Here is a 23,345-nt window from a genome sequence, read left to right as displayed (position 1 = left end):
CAAAAACTGTTTTAATGAACAGTCACATGAAAAATTTTATATAGGCGCAATTGAACTTTAGGAGATTAAATACGTGTTTTTTTCTGGGATTATTTGGAATATAGAAGACTTTTTCAAACTCTCATGCATTTTAGATAAGTGAGTATTCACATGAGCTTGCTAGTTAGAGTATTGTTACAGAGAATTGTTGAAGCATTGGCTCTTGAATGTAACATACAGTCCATGGAATTTTTCTATTAAACTAAAGAGCTTCTGCACGGCAAAAGAAACTACCATCAGAGTGAACAGGCAACCTACAGAATGGGAGAAAATGTTTGCAATCTACTCATCTGACAAAGGGCTAATATCCAGAATCTACAAAGAACTCAAACAAATTTATAAGAAAAAAACAAACAACCCCATCAACAAGTGGGCAAAGGATAGGAACAGACACTTCTCAAAAGAAGACATTTATGCAGCCAAAAGACACATGAAAAAATGCTCATCATCACTGGCCATCAGAGAAATGCAAATCAAAACCACAATGAGATACCATCTCACACCAGTTAGAATGGCGATCATTCAAAAGTCAGGAAACAACAGGTGCTGGAGAGGATGTGGAGAAATAGGAACACTTTTACATTGTTGGTGGGACTGTAAACTAGTTCAACCATTGTGGAAGTCAGTGTGGTGATTCCTCAAGGATCTAGAACTAGAAATACCATTTGACCCAGCCATCTCATTGCTGGGTATATACCCAAAGGATTATAAATCATGCTGCTATAAAGACACATGCACACGTATGTTTATTGCGGCACTATTCACAATACCAAAGACTTGGAACCAACCCAAATGTCCATCAATGATAGACTGGATTAAGAAAATGTGGCACATATACACCATGGAATACTATGCAGTCATAACAAAGCATGAGTTAATGTCCTTTGTAGGGACATGGATGAAGCTGGAAACCATCATTCTCAGCAGACTATCACAAGGACAAAAAACCAAACACTGCATGTTCTCACTCATAGATGGGAACTGAACAATGCAAACACTTGGACACAGGAAGGGAAACATCACACACAGTGGCCTTTCGTGGAGTGGGGGGATGGGGGAGGGATAGCATTAGGAGATATACCTAATGTAAATGACGAGCTAATGGGTGCAGCACAGCAACATGGCACATGTATACATATGTAAGAAACCTGCACGTTGTGCACATGTACCCTAGAACTTAAAGTATAATAAAAATAAAAAAGGAAAAAAAAAAGAAAGTTAAAAATAAATCCATATCAAATTTGGTCTTACCAACATCACATTATGAAATCTACTAAATACCTTGAGACTTTAACATAGATTCTTATAATCAATAAATGAAAATATTTGTGATATGTAAATGTATGATGTTGCTTTTCCTTTATATAGACATCAAATGTAGAATATTTTTATTTTCAAACTGTAGTAATACCATGTAAATTAACAATATTTTAGAGGATGCTTATTCTGTTCCAGACACTATACAAAGTCATGTTATATAGATTATTTTGATTTACACATAATCTAGTTCTTTGATTTAATGAGAAACCTAAGAGGAATATATATTGTGTCTATTTTACAGAGGAGGAGCCAAAACCAAGAGAGGCATTGATCGTACCTCATTTACAAGGAGGAACTAGGGTATACCTGCTTGTAATGGTAGAAAACATTGTTCAGCTGCACCTAACAAGGGAAGTAAGAAACCTTCCTTTAAAAATGAGTAAGAATGTACAGAAAAAATTATTATGTGATGAGAAAATGATATGCTTAAGGAATAATGCAGGCTGAATTTGTCTATAATTAAAATTTTTTATAAAAATGCTTTTCATAGCGTTGTTTTAAGCACTATAAGAGAGATAAAAATTTAACTGATATTATTTAAAGGAAAATGAAGGATTGCAACTGGACTGGTGGAGGTATAACGATATTCAGATTGGAAAGGAAGAAGGGAAACTGTCTTTATTCACAGATGATACTATCATATATATAGAAAATTCAATGAAATATACAAAAATGCTTCTGAACATAATGAGTGAATTTTCCAAGGTTGTATGATACCAATGGATATACAAACATCAATATTTATATATGCTAACAACAAAAAATTGGAAATTGCAACTAAAAATACTACATATAATAGTATGAAAAACAATATTTAGGAAAAATCTGGAGAGAAAAAGATGTGAAAGGCACATACACTAAAAAACACACAATATTCCTGAGAAAATGAAAAATCACATAAACAAATAGAAAGCTGTACATTTCTCAGTGGTCAGATTTCCTATTGTTAACATGCCAATTATCCTCAAATTGATCTATAGATTCAACAGAATCCTAATCAAATTCTCAACAGGACTTTTTTTTTTTTTGACATTGACAAACTGACTTTAAAATTTCTATAGAAATTCAAAGGACCTAGGAAAAACTAACTTTGTAAAAGAACATTGTTAAAGGACTAATACAGCCTAATTTCTAGATTTATTATAAAGCTAAAGTAACCAACAGAATGTGAAATTTGTGTGAGAGAAAAATCAATGGAAGAGAAAAGAGTGTCCAGAAATTGACCTTCAAAAAATATACACAACTGATATTCTACCAATTTCCAAATGTAATTCAGTGGAGAAAATTTAGTCTTTACAAAAATAGTTCTAAAATTATCAGATATATGTAAGCAATAGGTACATTTTTAAATAAAAACTTTGATCTATATCTTGTGCTGTTTACAAAAATTAAAACCTTGACCTTTGGATAGGCCAAGTTTTCATAGATACATCAAAAGAAGCACAATCCATAAAAGAACAAACTGATAAATTGGACTTCATCAAATTAAAAAACTTCTCTTTGACACTGTTAAGACAATGAAAGGGAAAAGCCAAGGATGAAGTGAAAAATTTGCAAATCATATATCCGATAACCTATTTACATCTAGAACACAGCAAGTATTCTCAAAACTAAATATGATATCCAGAAACACAATTTAAAAATGGGGAAAAAATCCACAGAAACTTCAACCAAGGACAGATAAGGATGGCAAATAAGCAAATATAGAGATGTTCAATATCAGTAGTCATTAGGAAACGCAAATGAAACCCAGAATGAGATTCCACTACACACCTGTTAGAATCTGGGCTGCGCAGGTGGCGTCAGCGCTGCTCCGCCTCCAGGAAGGAACCTGGGCTGCGCGTGGCTGGCGGTCTCCTAGCGACTAGAGCGGCAGGGATCAGGAACCTCAGAAGCTGGAGACGTGGCACCCCAGCGAGGGCCACCATGGGGGACCAGAGGCTGCAGGACTGGCTGAGGTCCCCGGGCATGGACTCCAAGCCCTCGTACTGTAACAAACGGCCTTCCAAGTGCTTCGCGAAGTGCAAGCACAGGCGCCTGAGGTTCCCACCCATGGACACCCAGAACTGGGTATTTGTGAAGGAGGGCATGGACGACTTCCGCTATGGCTGTCCGTCTCCCGAAGATACGCTCGTTTGTCGCCGTGACGAGTTTTTACTACCCAAAATATCTCTCAGAGGTCCCCAAGCTGACCCCAAAAGCAGGAAGAAAAAGCTGCTCAAGAAAGCGGCCCTATTTTCCAAGCTCTCTCCAGCCCAGCTAGCACGGAAGGCGTTCGTAGAGCAAGTGGAAGCCCAGCTAATGGCCAAGCATCCCTTGGCCATGTACCCCAATCTGGGAGAAGATATGCCTCCAGATCTCCTACTACAGGTGCTGAAACACCTGGATCCTGAGAGGGAGCTGGAGGACGCTTGGGCTTGTTGTGAGACCCAGGAGAAGACAACAGAGGTACCCACTGAGCCTGGTAAATATCCCTGTGGGGAATTCTGCCTGAAGCCTCCCGAGACTCCGGTGTCCCATCTCCTCCCAGAGCCTCCCGAGACTGGAGTGTCCCATCTAAGCCCGGAGCCTCCCAAGACTCCGGTGTCCAGTCTCCGCCCGGAGCCTCCTGAGACTGAAGTGTCCCATCTCCGCCCGGAGCCTCCAGAGACTGGAGTGTCCCATTTCCGCCCGGGGCCTCCCATCACTCGTCGGAGATCCAGTCTCCTACGACAGCTGCTGAAACTGGATTCTGAGAGGAAGCTGGAAGACGCACGGGCTCCTTGTGAGGGCCAGGAGAAGACAACCGACGAACCCACAGAGCCTGGTAAATACCCTTGTGGGAAATTCTGTCCTCGGCCTTTCGAGACTCCACTGTCCCATCTCCGCCAGGAGCCTCCCAAGACTCCGGTGTCCAGTCTCCGCCCAGAGCCTCCGGAGACTGGAGAGTCCCATCTCCGCCTAGAGCATTCCAAGACTCGTCGGGGGTCCAGTCTCCGCTCGGAGCCTTCCGAGACTGGAGTGTCCCGTCTCCGCCTAGCGCCTCCCAAGACTCGTCGGGGGTCCAGTCTCTACTCGGAGCCTTCCAAGACTGGAGTGTCCCATCTCAGCCCGGAGCCTCCCAAGACTGAAGTGTCTCATCTCCACCCAGTGCCTCCCAAGACTGGAGTGTGCCATCTCCGCCTGGAACCTCCTGACACTAGTCAGGTGTCCAATCTCCTACTATACATACTGAAAGTGCTGGATTCTGGGAGGACGCTGAAGGACGTATGGGATCGTTGTGAGGCCCGGGTGAAGAAAACTAAGGAACCCACCGAGCCTGATAAACCCCCTTGTGGGGAACCCTGCCTGCAGCCTCCCGAGACTCAGGTGTCCCATCCCCACCCGGAACATCCCAAGACACGTCGGAGGTCCAGTCTCCACTCGCAGCCTCCCAAGACTCGTCGGACGTCCAGTCTTCGCTCGGAGCCTCCCAAGACTCGTCGGACGTCCAGTCTCCGCTCGGAGCCTCCCAAGACTCGTCGAGTGTCCAGTCTCCGCCCGGAGCTTCCCAAGAGTCGTCGGGTGTCCAGTCTCCGCCCGGAGCCTCCCAAAGCTCCAGAGTCCCATCAATTCTCGGAGCCTCCCAAGATTCAAGCATCCTACATAAAAGAACTGCTTCAGGAAGATACACCAAGCACAAAAGAGTGCGTTTCTGACTCTCTTCAATATAGATACACATCGGAAAAACTCCGTGAATTCTTCAAGTGGGCTGGAGACCTGGGAGCTGATGAAGAATCCATCAGGAATCTGTTTGACTTTACCCCCAAGTACAGAGCAACCCATGAGGACCAAAAGTTTAAGAAGGTAAAGGAGTGTTCCTCAGAGCTGAAGTACAGCATGGAGCTAGATGAAAAGGATGAGGACAAATTCTTCTCACAGGAAAAATACTGGGGCAGGAAATTCCACACGCCATCGAATTCTTATACCGCACAGCGTGTGAAGATGAAGTATGGAGCATGGTACCTCAAGCCTAAGTTGTGGAAAAAGCTAAGAAGTGATGAACCTTTGATTGACCCCAAGCTCTTACTTAAAAAGCCTGATGAACCTGACGTTCTTGACGATCTTTATGGACCAATTGCCTTTAAGGATTTCATTCTAAGCAAGGGCTATGAAATGCCTGGCATCATTCAAAGGCTGTTTGCCAGGAGGGGATGGACTTATGACTCTGTTAAGACTCCTATTCAACGTGCAATGATATTTTACAAGTACAAAGAAATCGTAGAGGCATCGGAAGAAGATTAGGCAGTTTTCAATTTACTACTCAATTGGGTATTTCTTGCTCTCATTTTAATCATCAATCATAATTTATGATGACTGGCCCCGTGGATGTACAACTTTGGCAACATCTGTAAATTCAATACCTAATGTTTATCAATATTTCTTAATGACCTGTTTTGGCTTCATTATTTCATATATTTTATCAATTATGTGATTAATATTCACATATACTTTTTCACATTGTTGAAGCATTGTGAATATTACATCATCATGTCAATTATTTGTAAAAATACATAAAACCAGAAATTATTATTATTAGAATTATCCTTTAAAAGAGAAATAGGGTCGGGCACATTTGCTCATGCCTGTAATCCTCCCCGCTTTGGGAGGCCCAGGTGGGTGGATTGCTTGAGCCCAGGAGTTCAAGACCAGCCTAGGAAACATGGTGAAACCTGGTCTCTATAAAAAAAATCCAAAAATTAGCCAGGTGTGGTGGCATGTACCTTGTAGTCCCAGCTACCCGGGGGCTGAGGTGGGAGGATAGCTTCAGCCCAGGAGGTGGAGACTGCAATGAGCCGTGATCCTGCCACTGCACTCCAGTCTGGGTGACAGAGCAAGACCCTGTCTCAAAAAAAAAAAAAAAAAAATGTGCTGAGTAAAAGGAGAACTATATCCTTCTTATATTAAAATTGTAATGAAATAATTATGACAATTATTTTTTTAACCAAAATTGGAGTCCATAGCCAAAATAATGTTAACACTTGTTAATAGTAAAATTGTTATCTTCCCATTTGGGATTCCATCAAACCCCCAAAACAAGTTTGAAAACTACTTATCAAAATCATAGGTGAAACTCGAGTTATGCCATTTTATCATATCTCTCAATAGAATAAATGTATTTCACCATGTTCATAAGCCTTCACTACAAAAGACTATTACCAAATCATATAAACAGGTGCAGAATAGGAGGTAGCTTCAATTCCCTGGCAAATCTCATGTGTAAAATAAGATCTGTATGAGAAAAGCTACCAAGCAACATCAAATATCCTTACATATCTGATAAAGTTCAAATAATTTTCATTTCATTCATAGCAATTTGAAATGCACTCATAAGTTTAAAATAATAAATCAAGTAACTTATTTACCTTACAAAAATAACATGTAACACTGGTGGAGGTAAATTTGTATCTAAATATATTTGTAGTGTAGATCTGAAGTGCACTTTTTCTTTCAGTGATGAAAGAGTCCATCTGTAAATGGAAGCACATGCATATATTTCATCTAAGTAAGGAGTGATATATACATCTGTCTACGTACAAATTCTGTTTCTAGTGAAGTTTGTCTGTGGGCGTTGTGTTCCTGAAGAACAAGGTTTTTTATTTTGTTTTCTAAGGCAAGGCCTAGAATTTCTCTTCAAATTCATCATCATAAACTTAGGTTCATGGTTCATGTCACCACTGTGTCTTATTGTATCTGCAACAATTTCCAACCCATGTCTCTTCTTCAGTGCATTTTTGTGAAATACAAGCATGACTTGTTAATTCTCCAGGCTCATCTAAAGTTATCTAGTTATATAAACACAAACACATGCACACACACACATGCTCCTGCATTCCCGACTCCAGTCAATATTCCTTTTCTTACCTCTGTGTCTTTCTTGTTTGTAAGGACTTGACTCAGGCCATGTAATCCTGTTTCAGTGTCTCCCCACCAAGGTCAATTTTATGATTACTTTTATTAAGATCTTAAGTCTGTAGACAAGGACACTCATTTTCCAGTTGTCTTCCACTGGAGAACTCACTTCAATATCCTAGAGAAATGAGTCATTAATGCCTTCAAAATAAGGGAAATCTCCATACTTATTTATTCAGACTTCTGAGAGGCCAATGTCATGCCTCATGGCTCAGAGTTATCTGGTTTCTTTCTTTCTTTCTTTTTTTTTTTTTTTTTTGAGATGGAGTCGTGCTCTTTTGCCCAGGCTGGAGTGCAGTGGCACGATCTCAGCTCACTGTGACCTCCGCCTCCCAGGTTCAAGTGATTCTTCTTCCTCAGCCTCCCGAGCAGCTGGGACTACAGGCACGTGCCACCACTCCTGGATAATTTTTGTATTTTTATTAGCGATGGGATTTCACCATATTGACCAGGCTGGTCTTGAACTCCTGACCTCGTGATCCAACCGCCTCAGCCTCCCAAAGTACTGGGATTATAGGCGTGAGCCACCGCAACCGGCCAGCCGAGTTATCTGGTTTCTGAGGTTCTCCACTGAAGCCTTGGGCTTCATGCAGCAGCATTCAATGTTAAGGTCCTTTCAGCAAGAGACCCACCTACTTTTCCACATTTGGTTGTATGACCTTGCACTTCACGGAGGATGTATCCTCACCTACACAATGGACACCATATCATCAAACTAAAATTCGGGCAAGACTTAAAGGATTATTATTAAAGTGTCTAATGCCTCAAGCATCACAGAATTGATACTCAACATGTATTTGTGGAAAAGGAGGGAGTAGGAAAGAAAGAAAGGTACTAAAAAAATCACAACAGAAAGACACCAATAAAATGACTTTTTGATGGTGTTTGTCTGGTAATAGCCTTCATCTATATTACACACAAACTTAGGCTTTGCTTAAGATGAAAAAGTGGTGCTTGCTTTGGCTGCACATATACTAACATCAAGATGAAAAAGTCTAATTGCAAAATAAGAGCCACTGGTTAGGGCTTCTATTGCTTATTGGCAATGATTTCTTCCAGTGAAATAAACTTTCCTCAGAGAAATTACGTGGGTTTCTCCACACTGTAATTACACACATTGGTATTACTTGTCACACAGATATAAAAAGAAACAATGTTTGATCTATTTGTATTTTTAACACTAGTTGGACTTCTGAAAACATCCTGACTTCAAATCCATAGGTTTTAGAAAGAGATGGAATTCAAGAGAGCTTGGTATATAATTGTCCCTGTGTAGCCTAAAGCTATGAATGGTATATTCCATAAATACTGTAGTAATCGATTGTATTACAGCATCACATAGGTTTCATAAAAGCTTTGGAGAATTTGTCTGTAGGAACATGTGATTTAACGAAGATGAAGGGAATCATTTTTCATTTCTGAGAGTCTGCATGAATGAGCAAGGCCTTTGGAGCTAGGCAAAAATGAGTTCATATCCCAGTGCTGCCATGTTTTTATCCTGTAGCTTTAGTCAGAGGCAGAACAGACAGGGGGAAAACACAGAGGCTGGGCTGAAGGTGGAGGAAGCTAGGAACACTTCCGAGGGCTACTGCACACTGGAACGTGTTCCTGGCCCCCAATGACTCCGACAAAGAGGATGCGTTTAACAGGCAACCCAAGGCAAGGAGCAACCCAAATTCACTGTGGGCCTTTGGAATCTCAGCAGGAGGAGACCCCTCAACTACCATGGACACTTGCATTGTCAGGGAAAGCTACTTAGAGAAGTGGTGGGGGCAGAACTCCAGCCGGGGGCAGAGCACAGAGGGTGTCCTGTGGGAGCAACTGTAGTGGAGCACTCTCAGAGACGTGCATCCCCCTAGGCTAGAATCGCTGCCATAGGAGAATTTAGCCCTAAGGGAACTTTTGGACCTGAACTCTATAGGACAATCTTATCCATGAAGCAGGACCAGTACAACCAGAGCACCTCTCATTCTGTTGGACTCCTGCAGGTCCCCAGCCTGGCCACAGCTGTTTGCAGCACAGTTGCCAGGTGCCTCCTGGGGCTCACATCACAGCTGGTGGACCACACCGGACTGGCAGAGTGCTTCAGCACAGTGATCTCTGCAGACACACAACAGCTCATTTGCACCCATGGTCGCCATCCAAATTGCTATGCCTGTGCATGTATGCCCAGGCAGACCTAGCCTTCCCTTCCCTGCCAGCACACTGGTACTGGAACTCCTGCACCCTGCCTTGACACTGCTGCTAGCGTGAGTGTGCCCCCTCACCCTTCCTCCCACCTCCCACACCGCCATTGTCTTCAGAACATTGGCGGGCTCAGAGCACCCCAGCCCTACCCCTGCCAGCACCCTGCCCCTGAGCCTGGGCCACCAGAGCAAAATTAGGCATGGAAAACAGTAGACTAGCCCCAGCCTTGAGCAGACTGCTGCCAGCATGAACATGCACAGAGGGTGCACACAGTCCTGCACCCACTGATGCCCCACCTCCACACTAAAACCTCTACCTGCAGGGACATGCACACAGTCCCAGTGGGGGCTCCTCACCCTACCAAGCCATACTGCCACCACTGCTGCCGCAAGTATCCATATCGAGGCTAGCACCCCAGCACCCATGAGAACCCTGCTGCAGCAAATGGATAAGTGTGCACCCTCCAATGCTGCTGCTGCAGCTGCTGCTGATACATGGGAACAAGGACAGGTCCCACTGTCAAAGCCCTGTAAAGTGCTTTGGCTGGCACTACTCACTGGAATGTTGTGACCAGTGGTCTGGTAGCACCTCAGCCCCTCCAGTACAACAGGTTCCTAACCTCGAGGAGCCAGAGATCAAAGCTGGGGCCTGATACCAGTCTACCTGAGTTACAGCATACAATCCAGGCAGGAGTTCTGAGCTGAGCCTTGGCCCCCGGGAAATCTTCCAGTCATGAAGCCAGTTGACCGAATCCACTTTATATCACAATCAATCCCCCAAGGTCATCAAATAGGATGAAAGTAAAAAAAAAAAAAAAAAAAATAGCCCATCCACAGTACAGAAACTTCAAAGATTTGAAAAACATCAGCCCACAAAGATGAGAAAGAACCAGCGCAAGAAGTCTGACACCTCAGAAAGCCAGAGTGTGTGTGTTTTGTCAAAAATGACAAAAGGGCTGTTACCACAGACCTCACAAAAATACAAATAACCATCAGAGACAATTATGAACACCTCTATGCAAACAAACTAGAAAATGTAAAAGAAATGGATAAATTCCTGGACACATATACTCTCCCAAGACTGAACCAGGAAGAAATTGAATACCCGAAAAAACCAATAATGAGTTCTGTAATTGAGGGAGTAATAAATAGTGTACCAACCAGAAAAATTTCAGGACAACACAGATTCACAGCTGAATTCTACCAGATTTACAAAGAAGAGCTGGTACCATTCCTACTGAAGCTATTCCAAAAAATTGAAAAGGAGGGACTCCTCCCTAACTCATTGTATGAGGCCAGCATCATCCTAATACCAAAACCTTGCAGAGATACAACAACAACAACAACAAATTTCAGACAAATATTCTTGATGAATATTGATGTAAAAATCCCCAACAGAATACTGGTAAACCGAATCCAGCAGCACATCAAGAAGCTTATCCACCATGTTCAAGTCAGCTTAATCCCTGGGATGCAAGACTGGTCTGACATATGCAAATCAATAAATGTGATTCATCATGTAAACAGAACTAAGGACAAAAACCACATGATTATCTCAATGAATGCAGAAAAGGCTTTTGATAAAATTCAACATCCCTTCATATTAAAAACTGTCAATAAACTAGGTATTGAAGGAACATATCTCAAAATAACATGATCCATATATGTCAAACCCACAGCCAATATCATACTGAACAGGCAAAAGCTGAGAGTATTCCCCTTGAAAACAGGCACAAGACAAAGACTCCCTCTCTCACCACTCCTATTCAACATAGTATTGGAAGTTCTGGCCAGGAATGTCAGGCAAGAGAAAGAAATAAAGGGTATTCAAACAGGAAGAGAGAAAGTCAAACTATCTCTGTTTGCAGATGACATGACCCTATATCTAGAAAACCCCATAGTCTCAAGATACAAAATCAATGAGCGAAAATCGTTAGCCTTCCTATAAACCAACAACAGGCAAGCTGAGAACTAAATCATGAATGAATTACCATTCACAATTACCACAAAATGAATAAACTACCTAGGAATATAGCTGAAAAGGGAGCTAAGGGATCTCTACAAGGCAGTCTACAAACCAATCCTCAAAGAAATAAGAGATGACACAGACAAATGGAAAAACATTCCATACTCATGGAGAGGAAGAATAAATATTATTAAAATGGTCATTCAGCCCAAAGCAATTTATAGATTCAATGCTACTTCCATTAAGCCACCACTGACATTCTTCAAAGAACTAGAAAAAAAATACTATTTTAAAATTCATATGTAACCACAGAAGAGCCCAAATAACCAAAGCACTGCTAAGCAAAAAGAATAAATCTGGGCCAGGCGCAGTGACTCATACCTGTAATCCCAGCAATTTGGGAGGCCAAGGCAGGCAGATCACCTGAGATCAGGAGTTCGAGACCAGCCTGGCCAACATGGTGAATCCCAAACTTTACTAAAAATACAAAAATTAGCTGGGCATGGTGGTGGGCAGCTGTAATCCCAGCTACTTGGGAGGTTGAGTCAGGAGAATTGCTTGAACCAAGGAGGTAGAGGTTGCAGTGAGCTGAGATTGAGCCATTGCACTCCAGCCTGGGTGACACGAGTGAAACTCTGTCACAATAAATAAATAAATAAATAAATAAATAATCTGGAGATATCATGCTACCTGACTTCAAACTATACTACAAGGCTACAGTAACCAAAACAGTGTGGTATTGGTACAAGGGCAGACATATAGATCAATGGAACAGAATAGAGAACCCAGAAATAAGAACACACACCTACCATCATCTGAGCTTCAACAAACCTGACAAAAACAAGCGATGGGGAAAGGATTTCCTTTTTAATATATGGTGCTGGGAGAATTGGCTAGCCATATGCAGAATATTGAAACTGGACCCTCTCCTTAAGCCATATACAAAAATGAAGATGGATTAAAGACTTAAATGTAATGTAAAACTATAAAAACCCTAGAAGAAAACCTAGGCAATACCATCAGGACATAGGCACAGGCAAAGATTTCATGACAAAGATGCCAAAAGCAATCGCAATGAAAGCAAAAATTGACAAATGGGATCTAATTAAACTAAAAAGCTTCTGCACAGCAAAAGAAACTATCAACAGAATAAACAGAAAACCTACAGAATGTGATAAAATTTTTCAATCAATGCATCTGATAAAGGTCTAATATCCAGCATCTATAAAGAACTAACAAATTCACAAGGAAAAAACAAACAACCCCATTAAAAAGTGGGCAAAGGACATGAACAGACACTTCTCAAAAGAAAACATACATGATGAAACAAGCATATGAAAAAAGCTCTGCATCACTGATCATTAGAGAAATGCAAATCAAAACCACAATGAGACACCATCTCACACCAGTCAGAATTGCCGAGACCAGCTCAGTCATGGAGATCCTAACCCAGCGGTGCTAGAGGAATTAAAGACACACATACAGAAATATCGAGTGTGGAGTGGGAAATCAGGGGACTCACAGACTTCAGAGCTGAGAGCCTCAAACAGAGATTTACCCACATATTTATTGACAGCAAGCCAGTGATAAGCATTGTTTCTATAGATTATAGATTAACTAAAAGTATTCCTTATGGGAAACAAAGGGATGGGCTGAAACAAAGGGATGGGCTCTGGCTAGTTATCTGCAGCAGGAACAAGTCCTTAAGGCACAGATCGCTCATGCTATTGTTTGTGGTTTAGGAATGCCTTTAAGCAGTTTTCCGCCCTGGGTGGGCCAGGTGTTCCTTGCCCTCATTCTGGTAAACCAACAACTTTCAGCATGGGCGTCATGGCCATCAGGAGCATGTAACAGTGTTGCAGAGATTTTGTTTATGGCCAGTTTGGGGGCCTGTTTACGGCCAGATTTGGCAGCCTGCTTCCAACACAGAATGTCTATTATTAAAAAGTAAAAACATAATAGATGCTGGCAAGATTGTGGAGAAAAAGGAACACTTTCATGCTGTTGGTAGGAGTGTAAATTAGTTAAAACATTGTGGAAGACAGTGTGGTGGTTTCTCAAAAACCCAGAGAGAGAAATACTATTCAACCCAACAATCCTATTACAGGTTCTATACCCAAAGGAATATAAAGCTATAAAGCTTTCTATTATAAAGTCACTTGCACATGTTTGTTCATTGCAGCACTATTCATAATAGCAAAGACATGGAATCAACCTAAATGCCCATCAATAATAGACTGGATAAAGAAAATGTGGTACATATGCAACACAGAATAATATGCAGCCATAAAAAGGAACAAGATCACATCCTTTGCAGGGACATGGATAGAGCTGGAGGCCATCATTTTTAGCAAGCTAACAAAGGAACAGAAAACCGAACACCACATGTTCTTACTTATCAGTGGGAGCTAAATGAAGAGAACACATGGACACAAAGACGGGAACTATAGACACAGGGGCCTACGAGAGGGTGGCGGTTAAAAGTAGGGAGAGTAGCAGAAAAAAAAACATTGGGTACCAGGCTTAGTATCTGGGTGATGAAATAATCTATACATCAAATCCCAGTGACATGAATTTCCTTATATAACAAACCTGCAAATGTACCCCTGAACCTATAATAAAAGTTAAAGAAAAAAACAAATCCTAACTGCCAATGTGATAGTAGAAGAGGTAGGGCCTTTGAGAGGTGATTAGCTAATGAGGACAGAGTTCTCACGAATGGGATTAGTGCCCTTATAAAAGACATGTTAGGAAGCAGGTCCTCACTAGACACTGAATCTACCAGTGCCTTGATCTTAGACTTAAGAGTCTGCAGAACTGTGAAAAATAAATCTGTTGTTTATAAGCCACCCAGTTTATGGTATGCTTGTTATAGCAGCCCAAATGAAGTAAGACACTGAGATAAGCATTCCTAAAATTTATTTTATTTTTCCACAATATTTATTATTTATTTGTTTATTTATTTTTGGGATGGAGTCTTGCTCTGTCACCCAGGCTGGAGTGCATTGGCACGATCTCGGCTCACTGCAAGTTTTGCCTCCCAGGTTCACGCCATTCTCCTGCCTCAGCCTCCAGAGTAGCTGGGGACTACAGCTACCTGCCACCACGCCTGGCTAATTTTTTGTATTTTTAGTAGAGACGGGGTTTCACCATGTTAGCCAGGATGGTCTCAATCTCCTGATCTCATGATCTGCCTGCCTCGGCCTCCCAAAGTGAATTTTAAAATATTTCATTGCTTATATCACAAAATATTTTCCCATCAGTGGCTCAGCAAATACTTATAAAAATAAATACAGCTTTTTATTACCATTTTCATTTTAGAGATGAGGAGTTGTAACTTAGAGAGATTAAGTGATTTTTTTCAAATGTTTGCTTTTCAAATATCATTTGATTTATGCCATAGAAACCTGAATTTCTGCCATTGTTTCTTATAAGGTGAAAATTACTAGTAGTTCTTACTTTAATGACCTCTAACCCTTTTTTTCACGCCCCTTCAACTCCATGGTTCCTGGAAGCTCCTATTTCTTATCAATATCTTATAGATTCTAAGAAATCTGAATAAAATGATAATGATGTAGATTCTCCACCTACATATGGGTTTGACACATTCAATGCTGTTTATATTTTGAACTGACAATGTTAGAAACAGAGGCCATTTTCTCTTAAATAACAGGCTTGCAGTTAAGCTCTACTGCCCTGGGTGAGTAAAAATAAATATTAAATTAAGGCAAATATCAACATAAGCTATTTCCACTAAATTGCATACCAAAGACAATACTTTCATAAAATAGTGTTCTGTAACATCTGTTAGAATTATTTCAATCCTGAAAGTGGAAGATAGTGTTTGATAAATCCACCCTCATTTTAGTTGATGACTTTATTTGGTATGTATTAAAAAACTAAATTTTAAAATGTACTATATTTTAGTTTTTTGACTAGTATACTGTTATTTCTTAAATATAATCTCACTCCGATATTTTAATATAAGCATCTCAAAATTTACCAATATTTGATAACAGATTTTTTACAAACAATCTTGAAACATAGTTACTCAAAATGTTGTCAAAACAATACCCATTTAGTCCATAGGAAAGTGGAAAGAAATCACAAAGTAAGCAAAGAATGAAATATGAATCTTCTAATTAATCAAGACACACATAAAATAACTCTAACACCTTTAATTTTTGTTTACTACCTGCAACTGTGTCATCTCTAAAATTCTGGTCATAATTATGAATTGCATACATTGACAACTAATTAAGAAAACTTTTATAGTCATATTTTTCATGTAGGTCTCTTTATCTTTTTTTTTTTCTTTACTGAAATTTGGCTTTTCTGTTTCGGCACTAATTCTGTTCTTCCATTTCAGCTCTTAAACGTAATGACTATTTCTCCAGTATCTTCCTAGAAGTATAACTAGAAGAAGGGTAAATGTCTTCTTTGCTTTTCTTTATGACTTCTGAAGCATTCCTTCACCCCTCTCTAAAAGGTTTCAGCTTTGAAGTTCTAATATCTTTATTAGAATATGAAACTTGATGTTGATGTTGCTTTGTCCTTGGGGAATTTTCCAATTCAAAATTAGCAGGCAATAGGCTTAGCAGTGAAGGGAATGTGACAGTTTCTTAATTGAGGATATAGCTTTCATAAGTTTTGCAGAGTTAAGGGAGAAAATGGCAGTTCTGAGACTTCAAATTAGAGGGACCTAGCTAACAACCTAAACTGTTGGTATCTCTAAGGGCTATTCTCTAAGAGTAAGAGAGAACTAGAAATAGCTCAATCTCAACAAGGACTGAAACCCAGTTTCTAATAATAAACTCATTACCACATGATTAAGGTGATCTTCTATTAGCACATCTGGTTGAGGGAAACAAAATGAAATTTCTTAGGAAGAAGTTAACATCAGATGGAGTTTTAAAGTATCTGTACATTTTCTGCACATACTATCCTGAATAAAAAATAACCAGACATAGGAAAAGACAAAACTTAAGTAAACATTAATTGTAAGCATGACCATTGCAATTGACCCACAATATAGTCAGGTATTTGAGATATCAGGCAAAAACTAAAATTATCTGGAGTGATATTTCAAAAAACTGAATGGCAAGTTAGACAATTTTAGCAGAGAACTGAAGAAATTAAAAATGGACACTTTAGGACTAAGTATACAATGAGCAATTTTAAGAACTCAGTAAATAGATTTCATAGTACGTTAGACAGCTAAAGAGAAAATTAATGGCCTAGAAGATAAACCAGAAGAAAATATCCACATCCAGCTATTGGGAGAAAAATAGAATAGATAACAGAGAAATAAGTGTAGGAGACATTTGGGACATGGTGAAAAGTATAAAAATGTATAATTCGAGTTACAGAAGAATAGAAGAGAAAGATGGCACAACAACAATATTTGAAAAACTAATGACTAAGAAACTCTTGAAGCTGGAAAATACCAGTGACAGATTTAGGAAATGCTACAAACCACAAGAATGATAAATATAAGGAAAACCACACCTAAACACATCATATTAAAATTTGTGAAAACCAAACATGAAAATAAATATATATTTTTGTTTGTTTTAAATTTTTTATTCCTAATTTTTGTGGGTACATAGTACATGTATATATTTTAATATCGATACTTTAATATCAACAGAGAAATAATTTCACTGCCCTAATAATTCCTTGTGCTCCATCTACTCCTCCCTCCCTTAGAACCCTTAAATCTCTGAAAGTTACTGACCTTTTTACTGTCTCCATAGTTCACCCTTTTACAGAATGTCAAATAGTTGGAATCACACAGCATACAGCCTTTTCAGATTGGCTTTTTCCACCTAGTGAAATTAGTTCATCTATGTCTTTCTGTTTTTATCACTGAATAATATCCCACTGAATGGATGTGCCATACATAGTTCATCCATTCACCTATTCAAGGATGTCATGGTCACTTCCAAGTTGTGGAAATTATGAGTATAGCTGCTATAAACATTAGTTTTGTAAGAAAGTTTCAAGCTGTTTTCCAAAGTGGTGTACCATTTTGCATTTTCACCAGCAAAGAATGAGAGTTCTTGTTACTCAACTTCCTTGCCAGCATTAGGTGCTATCAGTGTTTTGGAATTTTCCATTTTAATTGTTATATAGTTGTTTCTTATTGTATCAATCAAGGTTCTTGAGAGTGACAGAGCCAATAGGATATATGTATATATAAAAGGGATTTATTAGGGAGAATTGGCTCACATGATTACAAAGGTGAATTCCCACCATAGGACTTCTGCCAGCTGGGGACTGAGAAAAGCTGATAGTGTGGCTCAGTCCAAGTGTGAAAGCCTCAAAACCAGTGAAGCTGACAGTGCTGCCCTCAGTCTGAGGCCAAAGGCCCAAGAGAACCCAGGAGCCTGTTGGTGCAAGTCCCAGAGTTCAGAGGCCAAAGAACCTGGAGTCCGATTACCAAGGGCATGAAGAGAGAAAGCTAACTTCTGGCAAGGGGAGGGACGGTCAGAGCAAGAGACCTCAGCAAGCTGAATACCCGCCTTCTTCTGCTCCCTTTGTTCTATCTCTGTTGGCAGCCAATTGGATAGTGCTTATCCACATTGAGGTTGGGTCTTCCTTTCCCAGTACTCTGACTCACATGTCAATCTCTGAAAACATCCCTTTGCACAAACCCAGAAACAATGCTTCAGCAGCCATCTAGGCATCCTTCAATCCAATGAAGTTGACACATAATATTAACCATCATAATGTTGTTTTAATTTACAATTCCCTAATTACATATACTGTTGAGCATGTTTTCATTTGCTTATTTTCCATTTGCAGATCTTCTTTCATGAGGTGTCTGTTTAGATATTTTATCTGTTTTTAATATTGAGATGTTTCTTCTCTTACAGTTGAGTTTCTAGAATTCTTTATGTATTGTGAATACAAATTCTTCATTCTGTGTATGTTTTGAAAATATTTTGTCTGACTGTATGACTCGATTTTCATTCTCTGTAACAGGATGTTTCACAGAAAAACATTATAATTTTAAAGAATTCCAATGTATCTACTTTTTCCATAGATTATGCTAATGGTGCTGTATCTAAATAGTCTTGGCCAAACCAAAGGCCACCTATATTTTCTCTTATGTTATCATCTGGGAGTTTTATAGTTTAGCATTTACATTTAGGTCTACAATGCATTTGATGCTATTGCTTGTAAAATGTGCAAGGTCTGTGTCTACATTCATTTTTTTGCATATGAATGTCCAATTATTCTAGCACATTTTGTTGAAAAGAGCATTCTTTCTCCACTGAACTTTCTTGCTCATTTGTCAAATATAAATTGGTTATATTAATGTAGGTCTATTTTTGGACTTTCTATTCTGTTCCATTGATCTATTTTTCTGTTTCTTTACCAATACCACAATATGTTGATTATTGTAACAATATAGTCTTGAAGTCGGGTAGTATTAATCCTCTCATTTTGCTCTCCTTCAATGTTGTGTTGGCTATTTGGGGTCTTTTGCCTTTCCACATAAACTTTAGAATCAGTTTGCTGTAATCCACAAAACAATTTTGAATTTTGATTGGAAATGCATTGAATCTATGGACAATTTTGAAAAAGTTGACATCTTTAATTATTCATCAATTTTTTAGTTTCCCTTTATGTACATCTTATACATATTTTGTTAGATTGTACCTAAGTATTTCATGTTTTTGTTGTCAATATAAATGGCATTGTGTTTCTAATTTCAAATTCCAACTGTTCACTTCTAGTATATAAAAAAGAAAATGGGCCAAGCACGGTGGCTCATGCCTGTAATCCCAGCACTTTGGGAGGCTGAGGCAGGCAGATCATGAGGTCAGGAGATCAAGACCATCCTGGCCAACATGGTGAAACCCTGTCTCTACTAAAAATACAAAAATTAGCTGGGCGTGGTGGCATGTGCCTGTAGTAGTCCCAGCTACTCGGGAGGCTGAGGCAGGAGAATCGCTTGAACCCGGGAGGCGGAGGTTGCAGTGTGCCAAGATAGTGCCACCGCACTCCAGCCTGGTGACAAAATAAAATAAAATAAGAAAAAAAAAAAAGAAAAAAAGAGAAAGAAAAAGAAAATTGCTTTTGTATACTAACTTTGTAACCTGCAAACTTTCTGTAATCACATATTTGATCCAGAAGATTTTGTGGATTCTTTGAAATTTTCTACATAAGCGATCATCCCAACTAAAAAAAAAAGAGTTTTATTTTTTCCTTTTCAATCTGTATACCTTTACTTCCATTTCTAATTTTATTGCATTAACTAGGACTTCCAGTATGATGTTGATAGGAGCATTAAGAGTGGACTTTCTTACTTTGTTCCTCATCTTAGCATGAACTTGGTTTCTCAACTTTAAATATGACAGCAGTAGACATACAAACTCCAGGGGGACTCAGTTTTAGGACGCATGTTCACTCTTTTGTGAGCTTTACCTCCAGGAGCCCAACTATATTTTCACAGTGAAGATCGGAAAAAATTACTGTGTGCACCTTGGTAGGGGGAGGTAAAAAATAATCCCTTTGAAAAAATATGCCAGAAGAAGTAAAAGAACACCTTACCTATAAAATAACAAAGAAAAGAATTATATCTTATTTCTCCTCAGAAAGCATGCAAGAAGAGAGTGAAAATTTAAATTGTTGAGAAGAAAAAAAATACCCCTACCAGCCTAGAATTCTGCATCCTGAAAAACCATCCTTCAAAAATGAGAGAGAAATAAAGACTTTTGCAGATGAGATAAGTTGAGGGAATTTGCTGCCAGTAGATCTTCCTTGCAACAAATGTTAGAGGAATATATTCAAAGAGAAAGAAAATTATACAAGTCAGATGATCATATCTCCATAAAAAAAGATCTTTAGAGAAGGAATAAGTGATGATAAAATTGAAATGTTTAATTTTATTTTTTTAGTGATATGACAGATAGTTTTCTTTCAAAATGACCATAACAAAAATATATGATTATGCTTTATATATAAGTGAATGAATGACAGCAATGATGTAAGGGATGAGAGAAAAATTGGGAATATGTGTTGTTATAAGGTGCTTGCATTACCTAGGAAGCACTATCAAGTTATTTTAAGGTGGACCTGGAACAAGCGCAAATGTATATTGCAAACTGTAGGGCAACCCATTTTAAAAAGTTGTAAAATAAGTATCATTGATATGCTAAAAAAAAGTAGATAAAATGGAATCTCAAAAAAAGCTGAATTAAGATGACAAAAGGCAGAAAAAAGAGTAGAAGAAAAAATAAGGATAAAGAACAGAAAAAATATGTACATATTAATTTAACTATATCAATAATCACATTAATTGTCAATTGTTTACACCAATGAAAAGACAAAGATTGTTTTTTACAAGAAACTCACTTTAAATATAAATGTAGATATATAAGATAGAAGTAAAGTGATGCAACAAGATGTATCATGCTAACATCTATCAGAAGGAAAGTCAAGTAGCTATATTAATTTCAGCAGAGAAGACTTCAGAGCAAGAACAAGTATCAATATAGACAGGTACTAATGTGATGCCCTACCTTGTTTTAACCTGATTGACTCTCCCTTAGCTGAGAGAGCCAGACAGACTCCATTTTGGCTCCTTCACTTGCAGCCCCTTACCCACCCCACTTCCTCAAGGTCTTAACTAGTGCAAGCTGACTCCAAGCACATCCAGGAATGCACTTACTAATAAGATATTGAGACAAGCTGCACCAGCAGCTCCTAGGGACGTGCTCGGTGGATGGTACCCAAAGCCCATGCATTATCTCTTTGTGATAGTTTCACCCCCTGCACCTGGAACTGTTTATTTTTCTGTTAACTATCTCTGTAACCATTAATTCCTTTAACTTTTTGCCTGTTCTGCTACTGTAAAAATTGCTTCAGCTAGGCTCCCCCTTCCCTTTTAGACCAAGGTATAAAAAAGAAATCTAGCCCCTTCTTTGTGGCCAAGAGAATTTTGAGTACTAGCCGTCTTTCGGTCGCCGGCAATAAAGGACTCCTGAATTAGTCTCAGAGTGTGGCATTTCTCTATAACTCGCTCGGTTACAACACTATGTAATGATAAAGGTTTCAAGATGAAGAAGAAATAACAAATCTTAATTTGTAAGCACCTAACAGCATCAAAATACACGAGGTCAAAGCAATTTATTTCCCTATTTCTGTTATTCACCATTTTCATTTCACCATTAAATTTTTTTTGGTCCACTGATCTTTCTGAATCACAGCTTTAATCAAGTTATTCTCTGTTTAAACCTTCAATGGCTCTTCATACCCAGAGAAATAAGAATAGTGCTTCAACCTGAATTTTAAGCCAATGCTCAGTGTGATAATTTATTTCATTTTTCACATTTATTTACTACTGGTTTACTTTATCCAAAATAAGGCCTGTGCTGTTCCCGTCTCCGGAGCTTTTATTTCTATTGCTTCATGCTGGACTAGCTACTTTTCTCTGTTTCCTAACCTTTCTTTTGAACACCATCCAAAATGCCATGTTTAAATACCATGTCGTTTTCCACAACTTCTCATTTATTTGTCATAACCACCTTCTTAGAACGTTGTTATACTTTTAATGTTTTTATTTGTACTATATAATATTCTGCCTTATATGAGAGTTATTTGTGAACTTGTCTCTTATCCTCCTGAATTATAAAATATTTGAGGACATGGTTTAATCATTTATATATATTCTGCACGATATAACACACAATCACGCTCATAGTGATAAAATACATTGGTTAGATATTGTTTTAAAATTTACATCCATGACAGCAAAATTGACATCCTCTTTCATGAAGATTTCCTGATCATTCAAGTGCTTTTTAATTTATCTCTAGTCTGAAGTTCTATGGTACTCAATCTCTGCACCAGTTGTTAGCAGTTAAATAGTTATTTAATGGTTTCATGTGTCATCCTCAGTAGTTTAAAAGTTGCTTGAGGGCTGGGACCATTTTCATTATCTCTTTTGTGTTCCTTACAATAGCTTGAATATGTAAGTGATGCAATAAATACTTGTTGAATTAGATTAAACATAGTAGTCTTTTATACTTCTTCCAAAATGCCACCATTTGGCATGCAAATGAAGCATCAATAAATTAGTGGACAATTGTGAAAATATCATGAAAGTTACACAGAAAATCCAGCTACTTGAGAGGGCAATTTCTCTGCATTAATCCATATCATTTGGCAACCACACTCCATCTTCATTTATATCACAGTTATCGAAATTACCCCCTAGAAGGCTACAGTTTGATATACAACTATAATTCTGAATAACCACCCATTTGTTCATCCTGTAAATCTTTATTACAAGAGGGTTTTTCTCCATTGCTCATTTATTTGCACTTTATAAAATATGTGCATTATATGTGCTCTCTTGCCTTCACATTCACTTTTGACAGGATTCCAGTCACAGTGAGATATGTTCAAAATAATAAGTACGTTTGTCAATCAAGAGGAAAGAGAACTGTAAACACGTCTTCCTTCATATTACTCTTATTTACTAGTGTGAGGAATACATACTCATGAAGAAATATTGAGAATGGTTACAATGAAGAATATGATCCCCTGTCATTAAGCCTTCTTTTGCCTTTCATAGGTGCTTACAGGTTTATATAATATGCTACTTTGCAGAGATAATGGAGGGGTGAGGGGGTGCTACTTCTCCCACCTTGAAGTTTACAGTTATTGAAAGAATTAGAATTAACAAAATTCTATATTATTTTGCCATAGAAAAAGAATCAATTTAAAAATCTCCTTTATGGAATTTTGTCATATTGTCTTAATCAAACAAGTGAATATTGTATAAGTCCCAGAAGCTGTGGTGCTTTTATATCGTTAGAAATTATGAAATCGTTGCGTAATAATAATTTTAAATTTATGAATTACTTTTTAATTTGATATATCCTGGG

The 23,345-nt window shown here is 38.7% G+C and overlaps 1 protein-coding gene and 1 long non-coding RNA gene across 2 annotated transcripts in view; one reads left to right on the top strand and one right to left on the bottom strand.

Moving 5' to 3' along the window:
* The window catches only part of LOC134809372 (uncharacterized), a 205,483-nt gene that overhangs the window by 146,521 nt on the left and 35,617 nt on the right, over positions 1–23,345 (bottom strand). The window lies entirely within an intron of this gene.
* FAM47A (family with sequence similarity 47 member A) lies at positions 2,394–5,770 on the top strand. The gene has a single exon (XM_016944345.3). The coding sequence runs from the start codon at positions 3,286–3,288 to the stop codon at positions 5,620–5,622; it is 2,337 nt and encodes a 778-aa protein (XP_016799834.2). The 5' UTR covers positions 2,394–3,285; the 3' UTR covers positions 5,623–5,770.

This window comes from Pan troglodytes, chromosome X, assembly GCF_028858775.2.
Source record: "Pan troglodytes isolate AG18354 chromosome X, NHGRI_mPanTro3-v2.0_pri, whole genome shotgun sequence".
In the NCBI taxonomy this organism is placed as follows: Eukaryota; Metazoa; Chordata; class Mammalia; order Primates; family Hominidae; genus Pan; species Pan troglodytes.
This window is presented reverse-complemented; position numbering and strand designations above follow the sequence as displayed.